General features: G+C 38.2%; 1 protein-coding gene across 2 annotated transcripts in view; it reads left to right on the plus strand.

The window, feature by feature from the left end:
- ZNF37A (zinc finger protein 37A) overlaps window positions 1–22,433 on the plus strand; it is a 57,815-nt gene extending 35,382 nt beyond the window's left edge. For both annotated transcript variants that reach the window (XM_081250311.1, XM_081250312.1), the window contains exons 4-5: window positions 94–189; window positions 11,520–22,433. In XM_081250311.1, the coding sequence (XP_081106437.1) occupies window positions 94–189; window positions 11,520–12,970 (1,547 nt within the window). In that variant the 3' untranslated portion in view covers window positions 12,971–22,433. The remainder of the gene's footprint in view (window positions 1–93; window positions 190–11,519) is intronic.
- Window positions 22,434–23,565: the final 1,132 nt, after the last annotated feature.

Below are 23,565 nucleotides of genomic sequence, written 5' to 3' on the forward strand. Positions count from 1 at the left end.
GCTTTTTTTTTATTGTATACTCTTCGAGAACAGTGTATCAAAGACCCCGACGCTCATCCAATTTGTCTCATGTCATATAATTCTCATTCACAGGGTTTTGCATCCCTAAACCAGATGTCATCCTCAAGTTGGAGCAAGGAGAGGAGCCATGGATATTGGAGGAAGAGTCCCCAAGCCAGAGTGTCCCAGGTGAGTCTGGGAGTATGAGCCAGACAGAGTTTAGGAGGAAATCAGATCACAAAGGGGTAGTTCAGAGATTAAGGCCATTGAAATCGTCTTCAGAAATCATGTTTTAGTGGCTCTGGACCTTTGGAAGTAGCATGTTAACATGACTCAAATATCCAGTGTCATTGAATCATGCACTATCTCCCCAGTGTCACTCTTATACAAAAATGGTATCCTTTTTTTAAGGTGTAAATTACATAGAGTTAAATACACAGATGTTTAAGTGTTCAAGTAAATAAAGTTTTGTATATGCATACACACATATAGCCATTGTCAAGATGAACATATGGAACATTTTTTTAGCACCCCAGAATGCTCCCTGGTGTCCTCCTCCCAGTAAATAACATCTCCCCCTTCTATTATCATAGATCAAGTTTGCCTGTTTTTCACTTCAGATAACTGTAGTCATACAGTAGGTACTATGTATATATGTGCACTATGTGTATACATACACACAGTATGTAAATGTGTATATATACTGTGTGTGTGTGTGTGTGTTTGCCGCCTTTGGATCAGCACTATGTCTGTGAGATATATATGCCATATACATTAGTCGTTTGTTTATTGCTTTATATTGCTGTGCAGCGTTCCATCCTGACTATCCCAGAATTTATCTGTCCATTCTATTATTGAAACATAATTAGGGTACACATTTGAAACATACTTGTTTTAAAATATATTTATTTTGAATTTGGGGGTATTTGAAAAATGGTGTTATATTTTTTAATTGAAGTATAGTTGATTTACAATATTACATTAGTTTCAGGTATACAACATAGTGATTCAATATTTTTGCAGATTATACTCCATTATAAGTTATTACAAGATAATGGCTGTAATTCCCTGTGCTGTACAAGATATCCTTGTTGCATATCTATTTTATACATAGTAGTTTGTATCTGTTAAACCAAACACCTAATTTGTCCCTCCACCCTTCAGACTGCCCTTCAGTAACCATGTTTGTTTTCTGTATCTGTGAGTCTGTTTCTGTTTTGCATATACATTCATTTGCATTATCTTTTTAGATTCCATATGTAATTGATATCATACAGTATTTGTCTTTCTCTTTCTGGCTTATTTCACAAAGCATGATATCCTCTAGGTCCATCCACATTCCTGCAAATGACAGAATTTATTTTTTTTCTTTATGACTGAGTACTGTTCTGTTGTGTGTGTGTATATATGTGTGTGCGTGTGTGTATATATAATTTTCTTTATCCAGTTGTCTGTCGGTGGGCATCTGTGTTGCTTCTGTGTCTTGGCTATTGTAAATGCTGCTGTGAACATTGGGGTGCATGTATCCTTTAAAATTAGTGTTTTTGTTTTCTCCAGATATATACCCAGGAGCATTATCTGCAAATAGTGACAGTTATACCTCTTCCCTTCCAATTTGGATACCTTTTATTGTTTCTTTGTGTCTGTGATTGCTGTGGATAGGACTTCCAATACCGTGTTTAAATAGAAGTGGTGATAGTCTGCATCTTTGTCCTGTTCCTGGAAATAACAGGAAGGCTTTCAGCTTTTCACCATTGAGTATGATGTTGGCTATGGGCTTGTCATAAATGGCCTTTATTATGTTGAGATATGCTCCCTCTATACCCACTGTGATGAGAGTTTTTATCGTGAATGAATGTTGAATTTGGTCAAATGCTTTTTCTGTGTCTACTGAGATAATCATGTGATTTTTATCCTTCCTTTCATTAATGTGGTGTATCACATTGATTTGCAGATATTGATCCATCCTTGCATCCCTTGAATTAATCTACCCACTTGATCATGGCATATGATCCTTTTTATATAATGTTGAATTTGGTTTGCTAATGTTTTATTGAGGTTTTCTGTATCTATTTTCCTCAGAGATATTGGTCTGTACTTGTCTCTGGTTTCGGTTATCAGGGTAATTGTCACCTTGTAGACTGAATTTGGGAGTGTTCCATTCTCTTCAGTTTTTTCAAATAGTTTGAGAAGGGTAGGTATTAGTAGTTTGTTATGTGTTTGGTAGAATTCCCCCATGAGCCACCCAGTCCTGGACCTTTGTTTGGCTGGGAGTTTTATTAGAAAAACAAACTATTGCGGGTTTTTGATTTGTAGTTACCATGTGGTTCATGTATGTTGACCTAGAACTGTATTTTAAACTTATAGTCGTTTAAATTCAGACACATTCTAGAAGATCTACATTCCCCCACGTTTTGGTTTTTAACATATTTTACATCTTCATGTCTCTCTCTTAACTGTTTATTGTAGTTACAGTTTATTTTACAAATGTTGTCTTTTAACTTTCACAATAGCTTATTTTAATGGTTGATCCACAGCCTTTCCTATATTTTTGCCTTTTCTGGTGGGATTTTCTCCATCCTATAGTTTCTTATTTCTTTTTTTTTTTTTTTTTTTTGGCGTTACTTGGGCCTTCCACTGCTGTGGCCTCTCCCGTCGCGGAGCACAGGCTCCGGATGCACAGGCTCACCGGCCATGGCTCACGGGCCCAGCCGCTCCGTGGCATGTGGGATCCTCCCAGACCGGGGCACGAACCCGCATCCCCTGCATCGGCAGGCGGACTCCCAACCACTGCGCCACCAGGGAAGCCATAGTTTCTTATTTCTTGTTGTACCTTCCTCCCACCTTTTTTCACTTAAGGAAGATCCTTTAACACTTCTTATAAGGTCAGTTTAGTATTGATGACTGTTTTAATTTTTGCTTGTCTGAGAAGTTCTTTATCTCTTCTTCAATTCTGAATGATCATCTTGCTGGGTGGAGTATCCTGTGTTGGAAGTTTTTCCCTTTTAACACTTTAAATATCTCATGCCACTCCCTTCTGGCCTGAAAATTTTCTGCAGACAAATCAGCTGATAGCCTTATTGGGGTTTCTTATACGTGACTCTTTCTTCCTGCCTTTAGAATTCTCTTTATCTTTAATGTTTGCCATTTTAATTATGATATGTCTTGGTGTAAGTCTCTTTGGGTTTTTCTTGTTTGGGACCCTCTGTGCTTCCTGTACCTGAATATCTATTCTTTAGGTTCAGGGTTTTGAGCCATAATTTCATCAAATATGTTTTCTACCTGTTTTTTCTTTCTTCTCCTTCTGGTACCCCTATAATGAGAGCATTAGTATGCTTGATGTTATCCTAGTGGTCCTTTATAAACTATCCTTTTTTTTCAAGTTTGTTTTTCTTTTTGCTAATATGATTAGGAGATTTCCATTATTCTATCTTCCAGATCACTTCTGCATCCTTCTATATCACATATTCTGCTCTTAATTCTTTCTAGTGTATTTTTCATTTCACTGTTTTTCACCTCCAAGTGGTTTTTTTTCTTTCTAGTTCCTTGTTAAAATTCTTACTGTGTTCATATATTCTTTTCACTAGTTCAGTTATCATGCTTATTACTAATGCTTTACAATCTTTAGTAAATTATATCTGTTTCATTAGTTGATTTTGTTAGGGTTTTTTTCTTGTTCTTTTGTTTGAAACAAATTCCTTTGTCTTCTCATTTTTCTTAACTTTGTCTTTGTGAAATTAGGGGAAACAGTTACCTATCCTGGTCTTGGAGTGGTGTCTTTGGGTGGGTCCCTGTATAGTCTGTGTGTGCCCAGTGGCTTTGGTGGGAGTATCTCCCCCCAGGGTATTCTGGCACCTACACCTTGCTGAGGGCTAGGGCTGGAGATGGAGGGGCTAGAAGCCAGGTGTCAGCCAGGGCTCCTCCTATGCTCAGTGATGGACACCATCTACCAGGGCCAGGGCTGGTGTCAGGTCTTAAGTTAGTGGAGCAGAAGCCTGGAGGGTTGGGTCGGAGCTGGTTCCATTCTCCAGAAGGAAGCAGTGGTTGGAGCAAGAGGGACTGGCGTGTGTGCCCAGTGCAGGCCAGGGTGCACTCTGTGCTTCTCCTGGCACACAAGTCAGTGTTCTAGGACACTCCTGATCTGCTGCCCCTCCCTGCACTGGTAGTGGCCCCCCCCCATACCATTCAGATGTAGTGTCAGGTCTAACCTAGCTCCATGCCCCGAACTGCGTAGGGTCCTCAGTAGCAACAGCCTTTGCCCTAGTGGGGAGCTGTGCTGTGGAGCAAGAGGGGCTGGAGTGGGTGCTTTGTGTGGGCTGGGGCATGTGCTGGGTCAGTTGCAGGAAACCAGCCCAATTCCTGCAGTCTCAGTCTGCTTCCTCTGCCTGTTCCCTGAGCAAGCAAGCATGTGTGTGCACTTCAAGAGCAGAGTCCAAGTTTCTCACAGCTCCCCACACCGTGGGTCCCACTGGTCTTCATACCAGCCAAGAGGGCTAGGGTGCCCAATAAGGGGTTGGAACTGCTTCCCACCCCCAGGGAGGATCTTTGACCCTCCTCTTCTGTGTCCCCTCCTAGGGACACAGGTCCTGAACTGTTTCTCTTCCCTTCCTTCCCAACTCTATGGATCTTTTTTATAGCCTTAGTTGTGTAAGAAGAGTCTTTCTGCCAATCTCCAGATTGTTTTCAGTGAGACCTGCTCCAAAATAGATGTATTTTTGATGTGTTCCTCGGGGGAGGTGAGCTAAGTGTCCTCTACGGCTGCCATCTTGATTTCCTCTTCTGTAAGTATGCTTGTGTATGTCTTTTGTAGGACCTAAACTCTTATTTTTGTTAGGTGTAGAGCCATAAATATACTTAGCTTTAGTAATATTTAAACTGTTTTCCAAAGTGGTTGTACTGAATTATATTGCCACCAGCTATGTATGAGTTCCAGTTACATTACATCCTTCTGAGAACTTGATATTGTCAGTCTAATTAATTTTATCCATTCTAGTCATTGTGGTGTGTTACTAAGTTTTAATTTCCATTTCTCTGATGACTAATGATGTTGAGCATCTTTTCATATGTTTGTTGCTTATTTGGATATCTATTTCCTTTAGTGAAGTGATTATTCAGGTCATTTCCTTTTTTTATATTACTAGGTTGTTAGTCTCTTACTGATTTAGAGATGTTTCACAATATATTCTGGGTATGAATCTTTTGTCACATTTCATGTATTGAAAAGTATCTTCCCAGTTACAGCTTATCACTTTCTTAATGATACCTTCTGATAAACAGAAGCTTATTAAAAAGACTGTCCTTCCTTCCACTGAACTGTGGTGTTTTTTGTTTTTGTTTTTTGCAATTCACCCTTTATTCCCTTTTTTTTACGACTATGTAACTAGAACCCAAGTTTGTGGATGAAGAGACAACCATGACAGACAGGACCCTTAGAGAATGAAGGGAGTTCAGTCAGACATCCAGAGTTAACACACTCTGTTCCCCAATGTTGGAGTGATTCTCAGGGGTTTGCTGTAGAGCTGGGCAGTTTTAAACAGTTGATGTTTCTATTTGGGCAGCCTAAGAGTGCTTGTATGATAATCATATAGGATGGTGAGGTGGGCATGGGCCCCAATTACTTATTACCTTTTTTCACATGGTGGAGCTAAGTGAAACTGTTTAAAAATGTTTCTCCAGCTTTTAAAAATACAAAGAATGATTTCCAGAATTCCACAGGAAGTAAGAACTGTTCCTTTTGAGCTGAAGAACGTATTGCATTTTCTACTTCACTGCAGAGATATTTCCTACTCTAAAATACCATCGTCTTTTCATCCACATATAAATTGTGGAACAGAGGGGAACTGGGGCCAGGCACGGAGTATGAAGAGGAATGATTTCATATCAGGTGGGCTAGAAGCCAATAGCTAAGTTTTTTTTCTTTTTAATTTTTATTGAAGTATAGTTGATTAATAATGTGTTAGTTTCAGGTGTACAGCAAAGTGAATCAGTTATAAATATATATATGTATCCATCCTTTTTCAGATTCTTTTCCCATATAGCTTATTACAGAATATTGAGTAGAGTTCCTTGTGCTATAAGGTAGGGCCTTATTATCTATTTTATACATAGTAGTCTGTATATGTCAATCCCAATCTCCTAATTTATCACTTGCCCCCGTATTTCCCCTTTGGTAACCATAGGTTTGATGTCAAGATCTGTGAATCTCTTTCTGTTCTGCAAATAAGTTCATCCATTTCATTTTTAAATTAGATTCCACATATAAGTGATATCATATGATATTTGTCTTTCTCCTTCTGACTTACTTGGCTTAGTATATGATAACCTCTAGGTCCATCCATGTTGCTGCAAATGGCATTATTTCATTCCTTTTTATGGCTAATATTCCATGGTATATATATGTACCACATCTTCTTTATCCATTCCTCTGTTGATGGATGTTTAGGCTGCTTCCATCTGTCGGGTATTGTAAATAGTACTGCTATGAACATGGCCGGGAGGGGGTGTGTGTGTATATCTTTTTGAAGTATGGTTTTCTCTGAGTATGTGCCCTGGAGTGGACTGCTGGATCATAGGGTAATTCTACTTTTAGTTTTTTAAGGAACCTCCATACTGTTCTCCATAGTAGCTGTATCAGTTTACATTCCCACCAACAGTGCAAGAGGGTTCCCTTTTCTCCACACCCTCTCCAGCATTTATTGTTTGTAGGTTTTTTTGATGATGGCCACTCTGACCAGTGTGAGGTGATACCTCATTGTGGTTTTTGATTTGCATTTCTCTAATGATTAGTGATGTTGAGCATGCTTTCATGTGTTTATTGGCAATCTGTATATCTTCTTTGGAGAGATGTCTAGGTCTTCTGCCCATTTTTGGATTGGGTTGTTTGTTTTTTTGATATTGAGCTGCATGAGCTGCTTGTAAATTTTGGAGATTAATCCTTTGTCAGTTGCTTCATTTGCAAATACTTTCTCCCATTCTGAGGGTTGTCTTTTCATCTTGTTAATACTTTCTCCCATTCTGAGGGTTGTCTTTTCGTCTTGTTTATGGTTTCCTTTGCTGTGCAAAAGCTCTTAAGTTTCATTAGGTCCTGTTTATTTTTGTTATTATTTTCATTACTCTAGGACATGTATCAAAGAAGATCTTGCTGTGATTTATGTCAGAGCATGTTCTGCCTATGTTTTCCTCTAAGAGTTTTATAGTATGCAGCCTTACATGTGAATTGCGGTTTTATCTTTGTCATTTGTCAGGTGATCATATATGTATGTTTCTGGGCTTTCTTTACTGTTCCACTGACTGATTTATCCATCTTTATGAAAATACCACAGTCTTTTATTATAATATTATAAGTCTTGACATCTGGCAGTGTTAGCCTTCTAGGTTTGCTGTTTTCTTCAAGATTCTTGGGTATTCTACAGCATGAATACAGAATGTTGCCAAGAACATCTTTAATCTACAGAATGTATTAAAATATGTTTTTTAGACATTCTGGACAATTCTATACTGTTATAGGTCTTTTGTATTTTCATTAAATTTTAGAATCACCTTGTTAATTTCCACAGACACACCTGTTAGGATATTATTTGGGATTGCATCACTCATTTGGGGGAGAACTGACATCTTGACCATGGTATACCTCTACTTAGGTCTTTAAATTCTCAGTTGAGCAGTTTTGCTGATTTTTCTTTAAATATATTCCTAAATATTTTATATTATTTTTGTCTTTATACTAGCATTAAACAATTATAGAAAAAAACAGTACAAGTAGTATATAGAAAACAAGTTTATGTTTTCACATTTACCTTGTATCCTGCAACCTTGCTGATGAATTCACTGTTTCTGGTAGTTGTTTTGTAGATTTGTAAAAATTTTCTATGTAAACAATTCTGTCATGTATGAATACAGACTTCTTTGCCTTTTGTACTGGCATTCCTAGCCAGTAAAGTGTTGTACAGAAGTTCTGACCTCAGGGAGATATTGTTCAGTATGTTACCATTAATTTTGATGTTAAGGACTTCTGTAAATGCCCTTTATCATTTTAAGGAAGTTCTCTTCTATTCCTTGAGTTTTTAAAAAAAACATGAATTATATTCAATTCCGTCAAATGCTATCTATCTCTGTATGAGATAAATCATATGGCTTTTCCTACTTATTCTGTTGAGTTGTCTTGATTAAACCAATCTGATATTTCTGAAATACATCCTCCTTGATCATAATGTATTCAGTTGTTATAATCACTGAGTTTTTCTGTGTGTGTTCTGTAGCTGTCCTTTGTTGTAATCTTTCCAGGTTTGGGGTTGAAGACTGTCCTATTTTCGTAAGATGAGTTGAGCATTGTTTGATGATGATTTTTCAAGATTGTGTTATTTCTTCTTTATTGTTTGGAAAATTCAAAAAGCCACTTCAGTCTGAAGTTATTTCTGTGGCGATTTAAAATTTCAGAGTGTTAAATTTTTTAACTTGGTTAATATCATAAATACAGTACATGTAGTTTCTGGAACAGAACAGATGGTGAAATATTATTTACTTAAAACCAAATAACAACTGTGTAGTTCCAACGTACCTTAATATCTTACCCTTGGTGCAGTGAGACAGAAGCTAGGTGTCCTACACATACACACAAAGTTGGTATTGCAGGTGAAGAACACTGATAAAATGAATCTGGGCTTGCTCCTGTAGAAGGGAGAGGTAGCTGTCCCACTCCTCTTTTAAAAGGAGAAAGAAAAACCTTTGCTGCCTTGGGGAGGATCCTGAATTCTTTCTTTTAACCTTTTGGTATATAAATTTCTTCGGGGGGAAGAAAAGACCACTGTCTCCAGCTTCATACCTAGGATGTCATCAGGGCTCCCAGGTTTCAGCACCCCCACTGAAATGTAAATCTCTCTAGCATTCTACCCTTAATAATTACTCTCCCAATCTCATTCTTTGACCTTAGGTTCCAAGTTTCATTAACATTTGCTCACGAAGTCCTAACTGCAGAAAAGTAACATTATTTTCCATAGAGTCCCACAGTGCTACTCATTTTACTTCTCCATAGGTGACTTCTGGCCGGTTTTTCTACGTATGTGCTGTTCCTCATTTTGTTTTAGCCTTTTAACAACGAAGGTCTGTGGTAGAAAGCTGGATAGTTTCCTCTTCAAATTCTTCTCTTAGCCCTTTTGCCTGGCCCAGCTGTACCCAGGTGCAGCAAGGTATACTAATATTTTGCCTACACTTTGCCTTGGTCTGCAAGGAAGAAGTCTGTGGCACATTTTGCCATCCATACAACTCTGGCCAGTCAGCTGAAGCTGATTTAAATGCCTTCCAGGCTGAGGCAGGATCATGCATCATTTCAGCTAAATTTAGGAACAAATTCCACACCTCTTTCTAGTGGAATAACAGCACTATAGGTAAAACTCCTCACAGACTGCATGTCTGAGGTCTTCTCTTTCTTACACTACCAGGTGTTTGCACAAATACTTGAACATTTCTGATAACTATCCCCAGGTGAAAATCACACACATATTCTGATGTAGTAGCCACAAAATAACACAAAGCTGTTTTTTAAAAATTACCCTTTTGAGTGATGTCAGCATCATGGCAGTTTGAGATATTCATTTTGTCACTCCCCTTCAACCTACAAACAGTAAAACATCTGTAACTCAAGAAATCCTCTGCCCAACACACCAGGACAACAAAGAAAGAGTTCCATACATCAATACATCTACAGGTGGGTGGATGAACACACAGAGGAGACAGAACCAGGGCAACAGCAAGGAGTAGATGACAGTAGATGAAAATGAGCAATTTATAGGGGATAAACAGCTGGGCTTACCCAAAGAAAAATATATTCATTCTAGATTTGTAAAATGATGGCTAAAAAATATGTTTGTCTCAGTGATACTTTAAAACAATATATTGTCAGTTCTCAAGGGCTTAATTTCCCAAGTATACAAACAGCTCATACAACTCAACAAGATAACCCAATCAAAAAATGGGCAGAAGACCTAAATAGACATTGCTCCAAAGAACACACAGATGATGATGGCCAATAGGCACATGAAAAGATGCTCAACATCACTAATTATTAGAGAAATGCAAACCAAAACTACAACAGGATATCACCTCACAGCTGTGAAATGGCCATCATTAAAAAATCCACAAACAACAAATGGTGGAGAGAGTGTGGAGAAAGGGAACACTCCTCCACTGTTGGTGGGAATGTAAATTGATACAGCCACTATGGAGGTTCCTCAAAAAACTAAAAATAGAATTGCCATATGATCCCACAATCCCACTCGTAGGCATATATCCAGACAAAACTCTAAGATACATGCACCCCAATGTTCATAGCAGCACTATTTACAATAGCCAAGACATGGAAACAACCTAAATGTCCATTGACAGAGGAATGGATAAAGAAGATGTGGTACATATATACAATGGAATATTACTCAGCTATAAAAAAGAATGAAATAATACCATTTGCAACAACATGGATGGACCTAGAGATTATCATACTAAGTGAAATAATTCAGAAAGACATATACCACATGATCACTTATATGTGGAATATAAAATATGACACAAACGAATTTATATATGAAACAGAAATAGACTCACAGATATAGAGTACAGACTGGTGGTTGCCAAGGGGGAGGGATGGAGTGGGAGTTTGGGATTAGCAGATGTAAACTAGGATATATGAGTGGACAAACAACAAGGTCCTCCTCTGTGTACAGCACAGGGAACTAGATTTAATATCCTGTAATTAAGTATAATGGAAATGAATATGAAAATGTATATATATATATATAACTGAGAAGCTCTTCTGTATACCAGAAACTAACAACATTGTAAATCAACTATACTTCAATAAATTTTTAAATATATATTGTAAGTTTTTGGACATTAAACTCAAGGATATAGAATATTGTAGATAGTAGAGGAGTAAAAACAACCACACATAAACAAAAAAATCATAAGGTAAAGGTAAAAGAAATTTCTAGGACCAGGTTTAGAATTTTATTCCTTACAGTTTTCATGGTATACAGAGATGTTGAAACATGGATATGAAAGCAGGATTGAAAACTGATACTGACTCAGGTGAAATCTGGGGGAAAGCCAGAAGGGACTGAAACAGGGTTTGATGGTCAGAAGAGGTCCACTGCTGACCAACTCTGATGTAATGAAGGGAACATACCATACCTACAATAGAGCTGTAAGTCTGAATCTGTGGCAAGAATGGCTTGTCCACTCATTGATTTGCTCTTTTGTTGCTTATTTTTATTCCTCATGAATCAGAGCTAGAAAAGAATTAGACCTTGGGTTTTAGTACTGTTCCTTTATGAGTTAGGGCTCTTAGAATATTGATTTGTTGCTGCTGGGTAGAATGGAAAAGAGAGAGAAGACTGGACGTATACACTGTTGTCATATTCTAGGCATGAAGAGATAAGGACCTAAACTGATCAACTCCCCGAAACCTAATGCTAACTATTTCCTCTGAATATCCTTGTGAACTAATCTTTCTTGTCCCTCTATTTCAGAATTAATTAATAGCAGTAGAAACTATTCAAGAAAGAAGTTTGATGAGTTTAACAAAGGTACAAAATGGTTCCATGATGACAAGCATGAAGGAATTCACTCTGAAGAGAAATCTTATGAATATAATAAAAATGGGAATGGCTTCTGTCTTAATGAAGACTCTGTTCAGCATCAAAAAATTCAAATTTTGGAGCAACCTTTTGAATACAGTGACTGTAGGAAAGCTTTCCATGAGAATTTACTCTTTGTTATACATAAGAATCCTTACACGGGACAGAACACCTGTGAATACACAGAATACAGAAAAACCTTCTGTGATATGTCATCTCTCTTTGCTCATCAGAGAACACATCCAAAAGAGAATCACTATGAATTTAATGAATGTGGAGAAAATTTCTTTGAGGAATCCATTCTCTTTAAACATAATGTTCACCCTTTGAGCCAGAAGTCAGATCTCATTCCAATTCAGAGAAGCCACTCAATTGACAATATTATTGAATATAATGAATGCGGAAACTTTTTCAATGAAAAATTAGTCTTTGGCATACAACAGAGCATAGAAACAGGAGAAAAACCCTATGAATGTCATGAATGTGGAAAAACCTTCAACAAGAAGTCAGCACACACAAGACATCAGAGAACCCACACTGGGGAAAAATCCTGTGAATGTCATGAATGTGGGAAAACTTTCTGCAAGAATTCAGACCTCATTAAACATCAGAGAATTCATACAGGGGAGAAACCTTATGAATGTCAAGAATGTGGGAAATCCTTCAGTGAAAAGTCAACCCTCACCCAACATCATAGAACACACACAGGGGAGAAACCATATGAATGTCATGAATGTGGGAAATCCTTCTCATTTAAGTCAGTCCTTACTGTACATCAGAAAACACACACAGGGGAGAAGCCCTATGAATGCTATGAATGTGGGAAGGCTTTTCTCAGAAAATCAGACCTCATTAAACATCAAAGAACTCACACAGGGGAAAAACCTTATGAATGTAATGAATGTGGGAAATCTTTCTCTGAGAAGTCAACTCTCACTAAACATTTGAGAACTCATACAGGCGAGAAGCCCTATGAATGTACTGAATGTGGAAAATTTTTCTGCTACTACTCGGGTTTCACAGAACATCAGAGGAGACATACAGGAGAGAAACCTTTTGGATGTAATGAATGTGGGAAAAACTTCCGTCAGAAATCAGCCCTAATTGTTCATCAGAGAACTCACGTAAGACAGAAACCCTATGAATGTAATGAATGTGGAAAGTCATTCTGTGTGAAGTCAAAACTCACTGCACATCATAGAACACACACAGGGGAGAAACCCTATGAATGTAATGTTTGCAGGAAATCATTCTATGTGAAGTCAAAACTTACTGTACATCAGAGAACACATTTGGGAAGAAACCCTATAAATATAATAAACGAGGGAAATCACTCTGGGTGAAGTCAAGAGTTTTTAGAACAAAGAACACAAAGCAGAGAGAAAAATCTATTAAGATTTTGAGAACATCTTTGGTCTAAAGTCAGTTCTCATAATACAGCAGAGAACTTAGAGAGGGAAGAAAATAATATGAAGATATTCTGGACATAGGAAAATTTTCTACTGGAATTTGGACCATACAGTGTATCAGAAAGCTCAGAGTACAGAAAACCTATTGGTGAATGAATACAGGGAACCTTCTGCCCAAAGCCACACCTCACTAAACATCAGAGAAATCACACAGGGTAGAAACCTCTATCAGTATTCATAGAGAAGACTTCATCCACAGGCCAGAGAAAATGCACAAACTATAGCAAGTTATAGGAAAGCATTTACTATGAGTTGGTGTTTTATTGGACTTGTGTGAAATGTTTGAAGTAGCATTTCAGTGGACATCAGATAGTAATTTAAGTGGATAGAAGCTTTAAGTTAAACCTAAGCTTATCATACATCAGCAATTTTGAACTGAAGTGTCTAGCATTTAGGAAATGTGGAGAATGTTTGCATTTAGACATAGCATTTATACAATTTGGCCTATTGCTGGGTGTGCTATTCCTTCCAATTTAAGGTACTGGACATCAACTGGAACCAGGGGTTGTAAGCAACTCACATGTTTATTGCTCAGGCATATGGAAAACAAGGGAACATTTTTAGCAAGGGGACCCACCTGCAAGAAGATTTTCTGATGTCCAGGTAGAGAGAGATATCCTGGTCTTGGTGATATACATAGCACAGGAACTTGCCAGCAGGATTTCTGATTGTGAGGCTGACTAATTTTGAGTGGCCTGTCCTGAAATGGTGGATCAAAGGGGCAATGTAGGTTCCTTGAATGCAGCTACCTGGTGTAGCGGAAGTGGTATGAAATATAGGTAGTTTCTGCCTTACCAGTGTTTAACAGTTTGGCAGATGCCATCCTGCTGTGAAGTGACTTACTGCAACCAACTTTATTTATCCACATACTTAACATGTTTCTTTAAAAAGCAGAACATTCATGTACAAACATATACACTGTTAAGTATGGAGCTTTTAAAAGCACAAATAGATTTTACTACTGAGTAAGATATAGTAGTTTGAAGCAGACCACTGCACTCACTAAGAACAACTAGAAAAGCAGTTCACAAAAATCATCTATTTACTTGCAACCTATTGCAGAAGCAAAGAGGGCTAGAATGGTAATATTCAGGAGAGGAGTGAATGACAGAAAGTATATGGGAAAATATAGCTGTTTTTCCTGGGAGCACTTGCCAATTCTGGCTACAGGGAGGAACCTGAATATTGAGCGTGGCTCAGGCAGAGGGCTATAGCTTGATGGGGAAAGGGGGGTTAGGGCGCAGGGAGACCAGAAACCAGGTGAACGGTGAACTCTGCCAGTCAAGGCTGGAGTGAAAAATTCTGAAACATAAGAGGCTTCAAACACATAGCCAGTTTCTCAAAATTTTGAGAATACTGACACAGGGCAGGAACTTGAAAATCTAAGCTCAAAAACACAAGTAGATTTTTTCAGTACTGAGAAAAAATGAATAGAATTCAGGAACTGCCAGTAGGATGGGCCCCTAGCAAACACAGCATGCTATCAATAAAAGCACAAGGTCATACCAGAGGTCAAAACTGCAAACAATCTGAGTCATATTTTCAAATCTACCAGAAAGAAAACTCATAGGAACAGATGGCTTCACTGCAGTTATTCTAAATATTAAAAAAAGACATAATACCAAACTTTTATAAACTTCCAGAGATAGGAATATAGGAATTTTCCTGTTCACTTTATGAGGCCAGTACAACTTTGATACCAAAACCTTCAAGACACTTCAGTAAAGTAAAGTTATAGACCACTATCTTATGAATTTAGATACAAAATCCTAAAATTAAAAAAATTCCAGCCATATCAAAGGATAATGTATCTTGACTAAATGATGTTTACTAGAGGAATCAAAGCATAGATTTAGTATTGCAAATTCAATCCATTTGGCCTTCTACTCCTCTCTCTGATTCTCCTTTCTCCCTTGCACTTTGTAAATTTCTCTTCTGCTGTCCCTTCCTAGAGTTGAAAAGGCAGAATAAGCCTGCCATGAGGGATGAGAAAGGTGTGGTGGTGATGTGCCAACCTGCATCAAGAGTGCTGGGGGCAAATGGAAGAGATGGTTAGCATGGCTGAGATACTGGTAACATTGAGCTGATAAGTAAATGTATTGAAGATGATGAGAGCCAGGTTCCTCACTGTTGGAAAAGGTATCTATAAAAATGGAAAGGGGGGAAGCTAGAAAACCACCTGGAGTGTTGGACTGTAATGATACTTATTTTAACTACACAGAAATAATTATAGCAGTTGTGTGTGTGTGTATTTTACGGACCTGTCTACTGACACCTCAGTAGCACTGAGCACGCCAATTACCAGGTTATTAATTACTAAATACTATCCTCCCACCAAAAATGGAGCAGGTCTCTGGAGTGATAGATATTTCTCCCCATCTCTGACTTGGAATAAGCTATCAGACAATAAGAAAATGTTCTAAGAATTATGGAAACATGTCAAAAGAAGCACCTTGGACAGGTTGCAGTGGCCAAATCTGAGACAGTTTGAACATCAAAACAAATAACAATAGCATCATAATATAAGTGACTTAAAAATGGGAATCCAATAATTTGTACAGATATAAATAAGTGGATAAATACATAGAGGAGGGAAAGCTTTCTTTATAAGCCAACTAATAAATGTAGGAGGAATAATGGCAATAGAAAAAACACTATTTGGCAACCATCATACTGGTGGTTGATTCAGTAAATAGTTGCCAACATAGGCTAGAGTTTGTGGGTAGAAGTTTAATGAAGAACAGGTATTGGCATTATCTCAAATATTTTGCCACAAAATACTAATCAACTACAAATGTGAAAATGGTGATTTTTATGATAAACCTGGCAGACACCAACATAATCAAGTGATCAAAGTTCACTTCACCAATGGTAGGACAGGTCAACGTAATGTACTCCCTGGTGAGATGCTCTGAGAAGAGCCAACGCATTTGTGCTGTATTCTTACCAAGAAAGCATAGCCAGAGTATGCTAATGCGGAAATATCAGATGAACCCCCTTGAAAGGTTATATTATAGAATGTAAAGCCTGTATTTAAATTGTCAAGGACATAAAAGGAAAAGACTGGGAGACTGTTCCAGGTTGGAATAGACTGAAGATGTTTTAAAATAAAAACAAAAAGGAAAAATAAAATAGTTGGGACAATGAAGAGTGTAAATTCGATGGTAGTGTTTATTTCCAGACTTGGGTCCATAGGTAAGTGTTTTGTTTCAGGAAAATACATGCTCAAGTACATAGGGGAAACGAAGTCTCGTGTCTGCAGGTTATTTTCAAACACTTTAGAAAAAGAGTAATGAGTGTGTGTGTGTAGAGACAGAGTTCAAGTATGTGCTCAAGGGACAGATGGAGGAAATGCAGTGCACAGGGGGAAATCAGAGTGAGTTTTTTCTACTAGTGACTTTAGTAAATTTGAAATCATATCCAAGCAAATACTTAAAAGTTTAAGTTAATTGATGTAGCCTACCACATTAGAAAAAAATAAGTTAAACCATATTAGTGTCTCAGTAGATGTGCAAAACATTTGATAGAACTTTACACACATTCATGATTAAAATACACTAGGAATAGAAGGAAACTTCATTAAAAACAAATAAAAAGCTAACATACAACAAATATCAAACTAAGTAGACAAATACTAGAATATTTCTTCCTGATATTAATAATGAGACAAGGACCTCCCTGGTGGTGCAGTGGTTAAGAATCCACCTGCCAGTGCAGGGGACACGGGTTCGAACCCTGGTCCAGGAAGATTCCCACATGCCACTGAGCAACTAAGCCTGCGTGCCACAACTACTGAAGCTTGCATGCCTAGAGCTCGTGCTCCGCAACGAGAAGCCACTGCAATGAGAAGCCTGCGCATCACAACAAAGAGTAGCCCCCACTTGCCACAACTAGAGAAAGCCCACACGCAGCGATGAAGGCCCAACGCAGCCAAAAATAAATAAATTTTAAAACATAATAATGAGACAAGAATGCTTGTTACTACCACCACTACTATCTAACAGTGGACTGAAGGTTTTAGCTAGGTCAGGTCAGGAAGGCGAAATAAAAATAAAAATAAGACATAAAAACTGGGAAGACTGAAGTAAAACGTTATTTGCAGGTAATACCATTGTTTACATTTAAAAGTCTATGGAAAAATTATTAGAAATATGTGAATTTAGCAAACTGGCTATATAAAAATTATATTTTTATGTATAAACAACCAATAGAAAAATTAAATGATGCCAGGAGAATTGCATCCTTCCTGGATAGGGTGGCAAAGACCAGATTTATTCTCCTGCCTGACATAATTGGGGAAAGGGGAAACAGAAAAATAAAGGAAATAATTATGTTCGAGTCTCTGGACATACAACAGCCCTAAAACAGTTCCAGAAATCCAAAAAGTGCATCACAAAATTAAGAGAAGTTCAAAGACAAAAATAAATGAAAGGGTGTTAAGAATGACTTGTGGGGAGAAGATGGCAGAGTAGAAGGAAGTGAACTCACTCCTTATGGAACCATCAAAATCACAATGAACTGAACAACCACTGACAAAAAAAAAAAAAAAAATGCGGGAACCTACCAAAAAAGATACCCTACATCCAAAGACGAAGAAGAAGCAACAAAGAGACAGTAGGAGGAGCACAATCACAATAAAATCATATCTCATATATGCCGGGTGAGCGACTCACAAACTCGAAAACAGTTATACCACAGTTCTCGCACAGGAGTGAAAGTTCTGAGCTCCCAGCCTGGGGGTCTGGCAACAGAAGGAGGAGCCCCCAGAGAGTCTGGCTTTGAAGGCCAGCAGGGTTTGATCACAGGAATTCCCCAGGACTGGGGTAAACAGAAACTCCACTCTTGGAGGATGCACAAAGGGTCTTGTGTGTACCAGGACCCAGGGAAAAAAAGTGGTGACCTCGTAAGAGACTGGGCTAGACTTACCTGCTAGTGTTGGAGGGTCTCCTGCGGAGGCAGGGTTGGCTGTGACTCACTGCGGGGACAAGGACACTGGTGGCAGCAGTTCTGGCGAGTACTCACTGGCCTAAGCCCTCTTGGAGGCTGCCATTTTCTCACCAAGACCTGGCCCCACCCAACAGCCTACAGGCTCAGTACTGGGACACCTCAGACCAAAAAACCAAGAGGGCAGGAACACAGCCCCACTAACAGCAGACTGGCTGCTTAAAGTCCTCCTGAATAAACTGCTGCCTGATAAACACACCCTGATATGGCCCTGCCTACCAGAACGACAAGACCCAGTTCCACCCACCAGTGCACAGGTACCAGTCCTTCCCACCAGGAAGCCTGCATAAGTCTCTTAGCCAGCCTCATCCACCAGGGGGTAGGTAGCAGAAGCCAGAAGGAACTACAACCCTGCAGCCTGCAAAATGGAAACTGCAATCACAGAAAATTAGACAAAATGAGACAGCGGAGGAATATGTCCCAGATGAAGGAACAAGATAAAACCCCAGAACACCATCTAAGTGAAGTAGAGATAGGCAATCTACCCGAAAAAGAATTCAGAGTAATGATAGTAAAGATGATCCAAGATCGTGGGGAAAAAAATGGAGACACAGATGGAGACACAGGATACAAGAAATGTTTAACAAAAACCTAGAAGAACTAAAGAACATACAAACAGATGAACAATACAATAATTGAAATGAAAAATACACTAGAAGGAATCAATAGAATAACTGAGGCAGAAGAATAGATAAGTGAGCTGGAAGACAGAATGGTGGAAATCACTACCATGGAACAGAATAAAGAAAAAAGAATGAAAAGAAATGAGGACAGTCTAAGAGACATCTGGGACAACATTAAACACACAAACATTTGTATTATAGGGGTCCCAGAAGGAGAAGAGTAAGAGAAAGGACCTGAGAAAATACATGAAGAGATAATAGCTGGAAACTTCCCTACCATGGTTAAGAAAATAGTCACCCAAGTCCAGGAAGGGCAGAGAGTCCCAGGCAGGATAAACCCAAGGGGAAACACGCCAAGACACACAGTAATCAAATTGACAAAAGTTAAAGATAAAGAAAAAATATTAAAAGCAACGAGGGAAAGGCAACAGATAACGTACAAGGAAACTCCCATAAGGTTATCAGCTGATTTCTCAGCAAAAACTCTGCAGGCCAGAAGGGGGTGGCACAATGTATTTAAAGTTATGAAAGGGAAGAACCTACAACCAAGAATGAACAGCAAGCTTCCCATTCAGATTCAACAGAGAAATCAAAAGCTTTTCTGATAAGCAGAAGCTAAGAGAATTCAGCACCACCAGACCAGCTTTGCAGCAAATGTTAAAGGAACTTCTCTAGGTGGGAAAGAAAAGACCACAACTAGAAACAAGAAAATTATGAATGGAAGAGCTCACCAGTAAAGGCAAACATACAGTAAAGATAGGAAATTATCTGCACACAAATATGATATCAAAACCAGCAATTGTGAGGAGAGCACAAGTGCAGGATATTGGAAATGCATTTGAAATTAAAGATCAGCAACTTAATACAATCTTATTTTTTTGATATAGACTGCTATATCAAAACCTCATGGTAACTGCAACTGAAAATCTACAATAGATACACACACAAAAAAGAAAAAGGAATCCAAACACAACACTAAAGTTAGTCATCAGATCACAAGAGAACAAAAAAAGGAAGGGAAGAAAAAACACCTACAAAAATCCAAAACAGTTAACAAAAATAAATGAAAGGATTTACTTAGTGTTGATGACTTTGAAGACTGATTTCTCCCTAAATTGAATGATTAATTCAATGCAACCCTAACTGCCATCCAACAGCAGGTTTTGTTGTTGGAAATTATGAATTTAAAATGTATTTGCAGATGCACTGACCAACAATAGCTGACACAGTCTGCAAATAGCAAAATAAAGCTCCAGGACTCAGACTGCTACATAACTAGATTGTTACAGGCAGACCTCAGAGTTATTGGCTTGGTTCTGGACCACAGCAATAAAGTAAATATTGTAATAAAGCGAGTCACACTGGTTCCTCAGTGCATATAAAAGTTATGTTTATACTGTAGTCTATTAAGTGTGCAACAGTGTTATATCTGTTGATAAAAAATGCTAACCACCATTAGAGCCTTCAGCAAGTTGTAATCTTTTTGAATAGTAACATCAAAGATCACTGATCACAGATTGCCTTAACAAGTTTAAAAATGAAAAGTTTGAAATACAGTGAGAATTACCAAAGTGTGACACAGAGACATGAAGTGAGCAAATGCTATTGGAAAAAAAATGGCACTGATAGACTTGCTTGATGCAGGGTTGCCGCAAAACCTTCACTCTGTAAAACATGCATTATCTGTCAAGTGCAACTAAGTGAAGCACAATAAAATGAAGTATGTCTGTATAGTCACAGCAATGAACAATGTTAAGAAACAGGTCCAAGCATACTGATAAATGACAAAGGTCACATGTAGTACTGTGGTGAAAAGATGGTTTTCATCATAAGTGGTACTGGGATAATTGGCCCGCTATATGCAAAAAAGAAACATCTTGGCTGTAACCACCTACCATGCACGTAAGTCAGTTTCATATAGATTGTACATCTAAATGTGAAAGGCAATACAATAACACTGGTAGAAAACGGGTGAACATCATGACCTTGGGTAAGAGACGTTAAACAAAAACAATATAGAAAAATTTGCATTGGAATTAAATGTTGTTTGTTCAAAAAACACAAGTTAAAAGCCAGTGGCATACTGGGAGGAGACAACTGCAGTGCATGTTTCTAACCAAGGACTCTTACACAAAATATGTAAACAGCTCCTATAAATCAAGAAAAGTCAGAAAAATTAGCAGAAAAATGTAAATTGAACATAATTTACAAAGAGTATATTTAACTGGCAAGTAAACATGTGAAAACTTGATCAGCTTCAGTAGCCATCAAGGAAAGGTAAATTATAACAAAAATTTAATACCACTACACACCAGAATGGCTAAAATGATTTTTTAAAAACTGATGAAGATATGAAGCAACTGGGACTCATACAAGTTTGGTGGAAATCTAAATTGTACACTTTTGGAAACAGGCTTTTTCTACTAAAGCTGAGCATGCATGTTAATTTTGAGGTTTTTTTGTTTTTTGTTTGTTTTGATAGTTTTTTGTTGTCGTTTTTGGCCGTGCTGCACAGCACCCGGGATCTTAAGCATGGAGTCCTAACCACTGGACTGCCAGGGAATTCCCCTAAATTTTGGATGTGTAATTGTACTTCTAGGCATATATCCAACAGATAAATACAAATATTTTTACTGAAAGAGTATTCACAGTAGTACTATTCTCAATAGCCTGGATACAGACAACAGCACAAATGTCCACCAACACTAGAATGGATATATAAATGTGCTCTATTCACTCAGTGATACACTCTACAGCAGTGAGAGTGAACCAACCACAACTGCACGCATACAAAAGAAACAGCACAAAGGGGTACATACTGTATTTCACTCAAAAAGGCAAATTTAATATGTGGTGTTGGAAGTTGGGATGGTAGTTGCCTGGATGGTGACAAGTTGCAAGGATTGACTTGAGGGAGCTCATCTGGTGTTAGCAGTGTTCTGGTTTTTTATCTGCATATTGATTGTAGGTGTATTCACTTGGCAAAAGTTATTGTGAATATTTATATACACTCATAGTTTAGTATAACTGTTCCTTAATAAAAAACAGAAAGTCTGAACATGTTGGCTCCCTGAAATCCCTCCAATAGTTTCTCAGTTCTTAAAAAACAAACAACACAAATAAGATGATTCATTAGGATAACAGCAGTTAAGCATGTAAGTGAAGAATCCCTGTGTGATGTGCTAAAGGTATGTGAATATATTACATAACATATTTTGTCCCCTTAGCTATGTGACAAAGATTTTTCACATTAAATGCTAACCAATTTCTCTTAATATACATTTTAAGGCAAATAATATTTTACAGTTGTCAAGTTTACCATACCTAGTATATGTTCTCTTATGGTTTCCTGGCATATATAAGTGGATATGGCCAGTGTTTTCTATTAACTCTAATAAAGAATTTAAACATTGTGTTTATTAAGTTTTCATGTGCCTCAGCATCTACCAGTGGGTATAATGAAAATACTAATTAAACAAAATAAGCATTATCATGTTAATTAAAGAAAGCAGATTTGAGCTACTTCAATTCAACACAGTATTGCTTTCCATTATATGAAGAAAATATCCTGTTAAAATGTTCAGATGAGACATCTAGGTATGTGTTGTATAATCTAAGCTAAACAGGAAATACTTACATCTGTATTATGATGTTGTGTATATATTTTTTCCTATTCCTTTCTTCCCAATAAACGGGAGGATGTAGAGTTAGATACCAGATTGCTTGAGTTTATATGCTCTCTGGCTTTGTCTCTTAAAAGATTTGTGACAAATTAACTATCTGTACTCAGACCCTCATCTATAAAACGGGGACATGAGTAGTGCCTACTTCATAGCAGTGCTCAGAATAATTTATGAACTATGAGTTATGCATGCATTAGCTGTTATTTCTTGAATTAGCTTTCAAACAATTGATAGATTCTTACAAACTCTTTATTCCCCTATACTCATTTTTTTCCCTTGGTAGCATAGCCTTGATTTGTATTTTTTTACCTTAGTCTTAGAATGCTCAGAGTAAACCTTGATTAGATTAAGCCAGTCATGGAAAAGTTTCTCCTCAGGGATTTGTTTGGGATTGGCACATGTCCTCATTCTGGCCAGAGCTGTTTGCATAGGTGTTCTGAAAACTTCTGGAAAGGCTTCTTTCTTGTGCAGCTGAAATCTTTCATGTCTGGACATGACCCTTAGTTATATCCTGCATCTCTGAGCAGTAGGTGAAGACTGAGGGTGGTAGAGCAGAGAGTGAACAGATTTGGATTCATGAGGATGTCATTCAGCTCTTTAACTGTTCTGCAGTGAGGATAATTGGAGGCTGTACTCAGCAGTGGGCAGAACTCAGAGTAGCTTCCCTGCCCAGGCAGAGCCACAGAACAGCCCCCAAGGCTGGCAAGACTCTTGTTTGGAGAGTTAATCAGGGAGAACTGTGCCCCAAGTTCCTTGGCCAGACATGGCCCAGTGTCCTGGTTCTGCAGATGTGCAGTGCTGCTGGCCATGCTCTCTGCGGAAATGCTGTTGGGTTAAGCAGCTTTCCAGGCGCTCAGGTCAGGCTTCCTCGTAGGGTGGGGCTATGTATTAGCTCCCCTGCCTGGCTGGAGTGGGGGGAACAGCTCCACCAAGCCTTGCAAGGCTATATATATATATTTTTTTTGTGGTCTTAACTCAATCCAGTTCTGTGGTCCTGCCTGGGCAGGGAAGCTACTCCATAGCTCTACCCATTGCTGAATACAACCTCCAACACTACCAATCAGGAAACCTAACCAGAACTCCTGGGAATCTCAGTAGCTCACCCTGCAGCCCTGATTACAGTGGCACTTGAGCAGAGAGTTTGGCCAGCAGCTCTGCA

The sequence above is a fragment of the Mesoplodon bidens genome (genome assembly GCF_964165515.1).
Source record: "Mesoplodon bidens genome assembly, chromosome: 1".
Lineage (NCBI taxonomy): Eukaryota > Metazoa > Chordata > Mammalia > Artiodactyla > Ziphiidae > Mesoplodon > Mesoplodon bidens.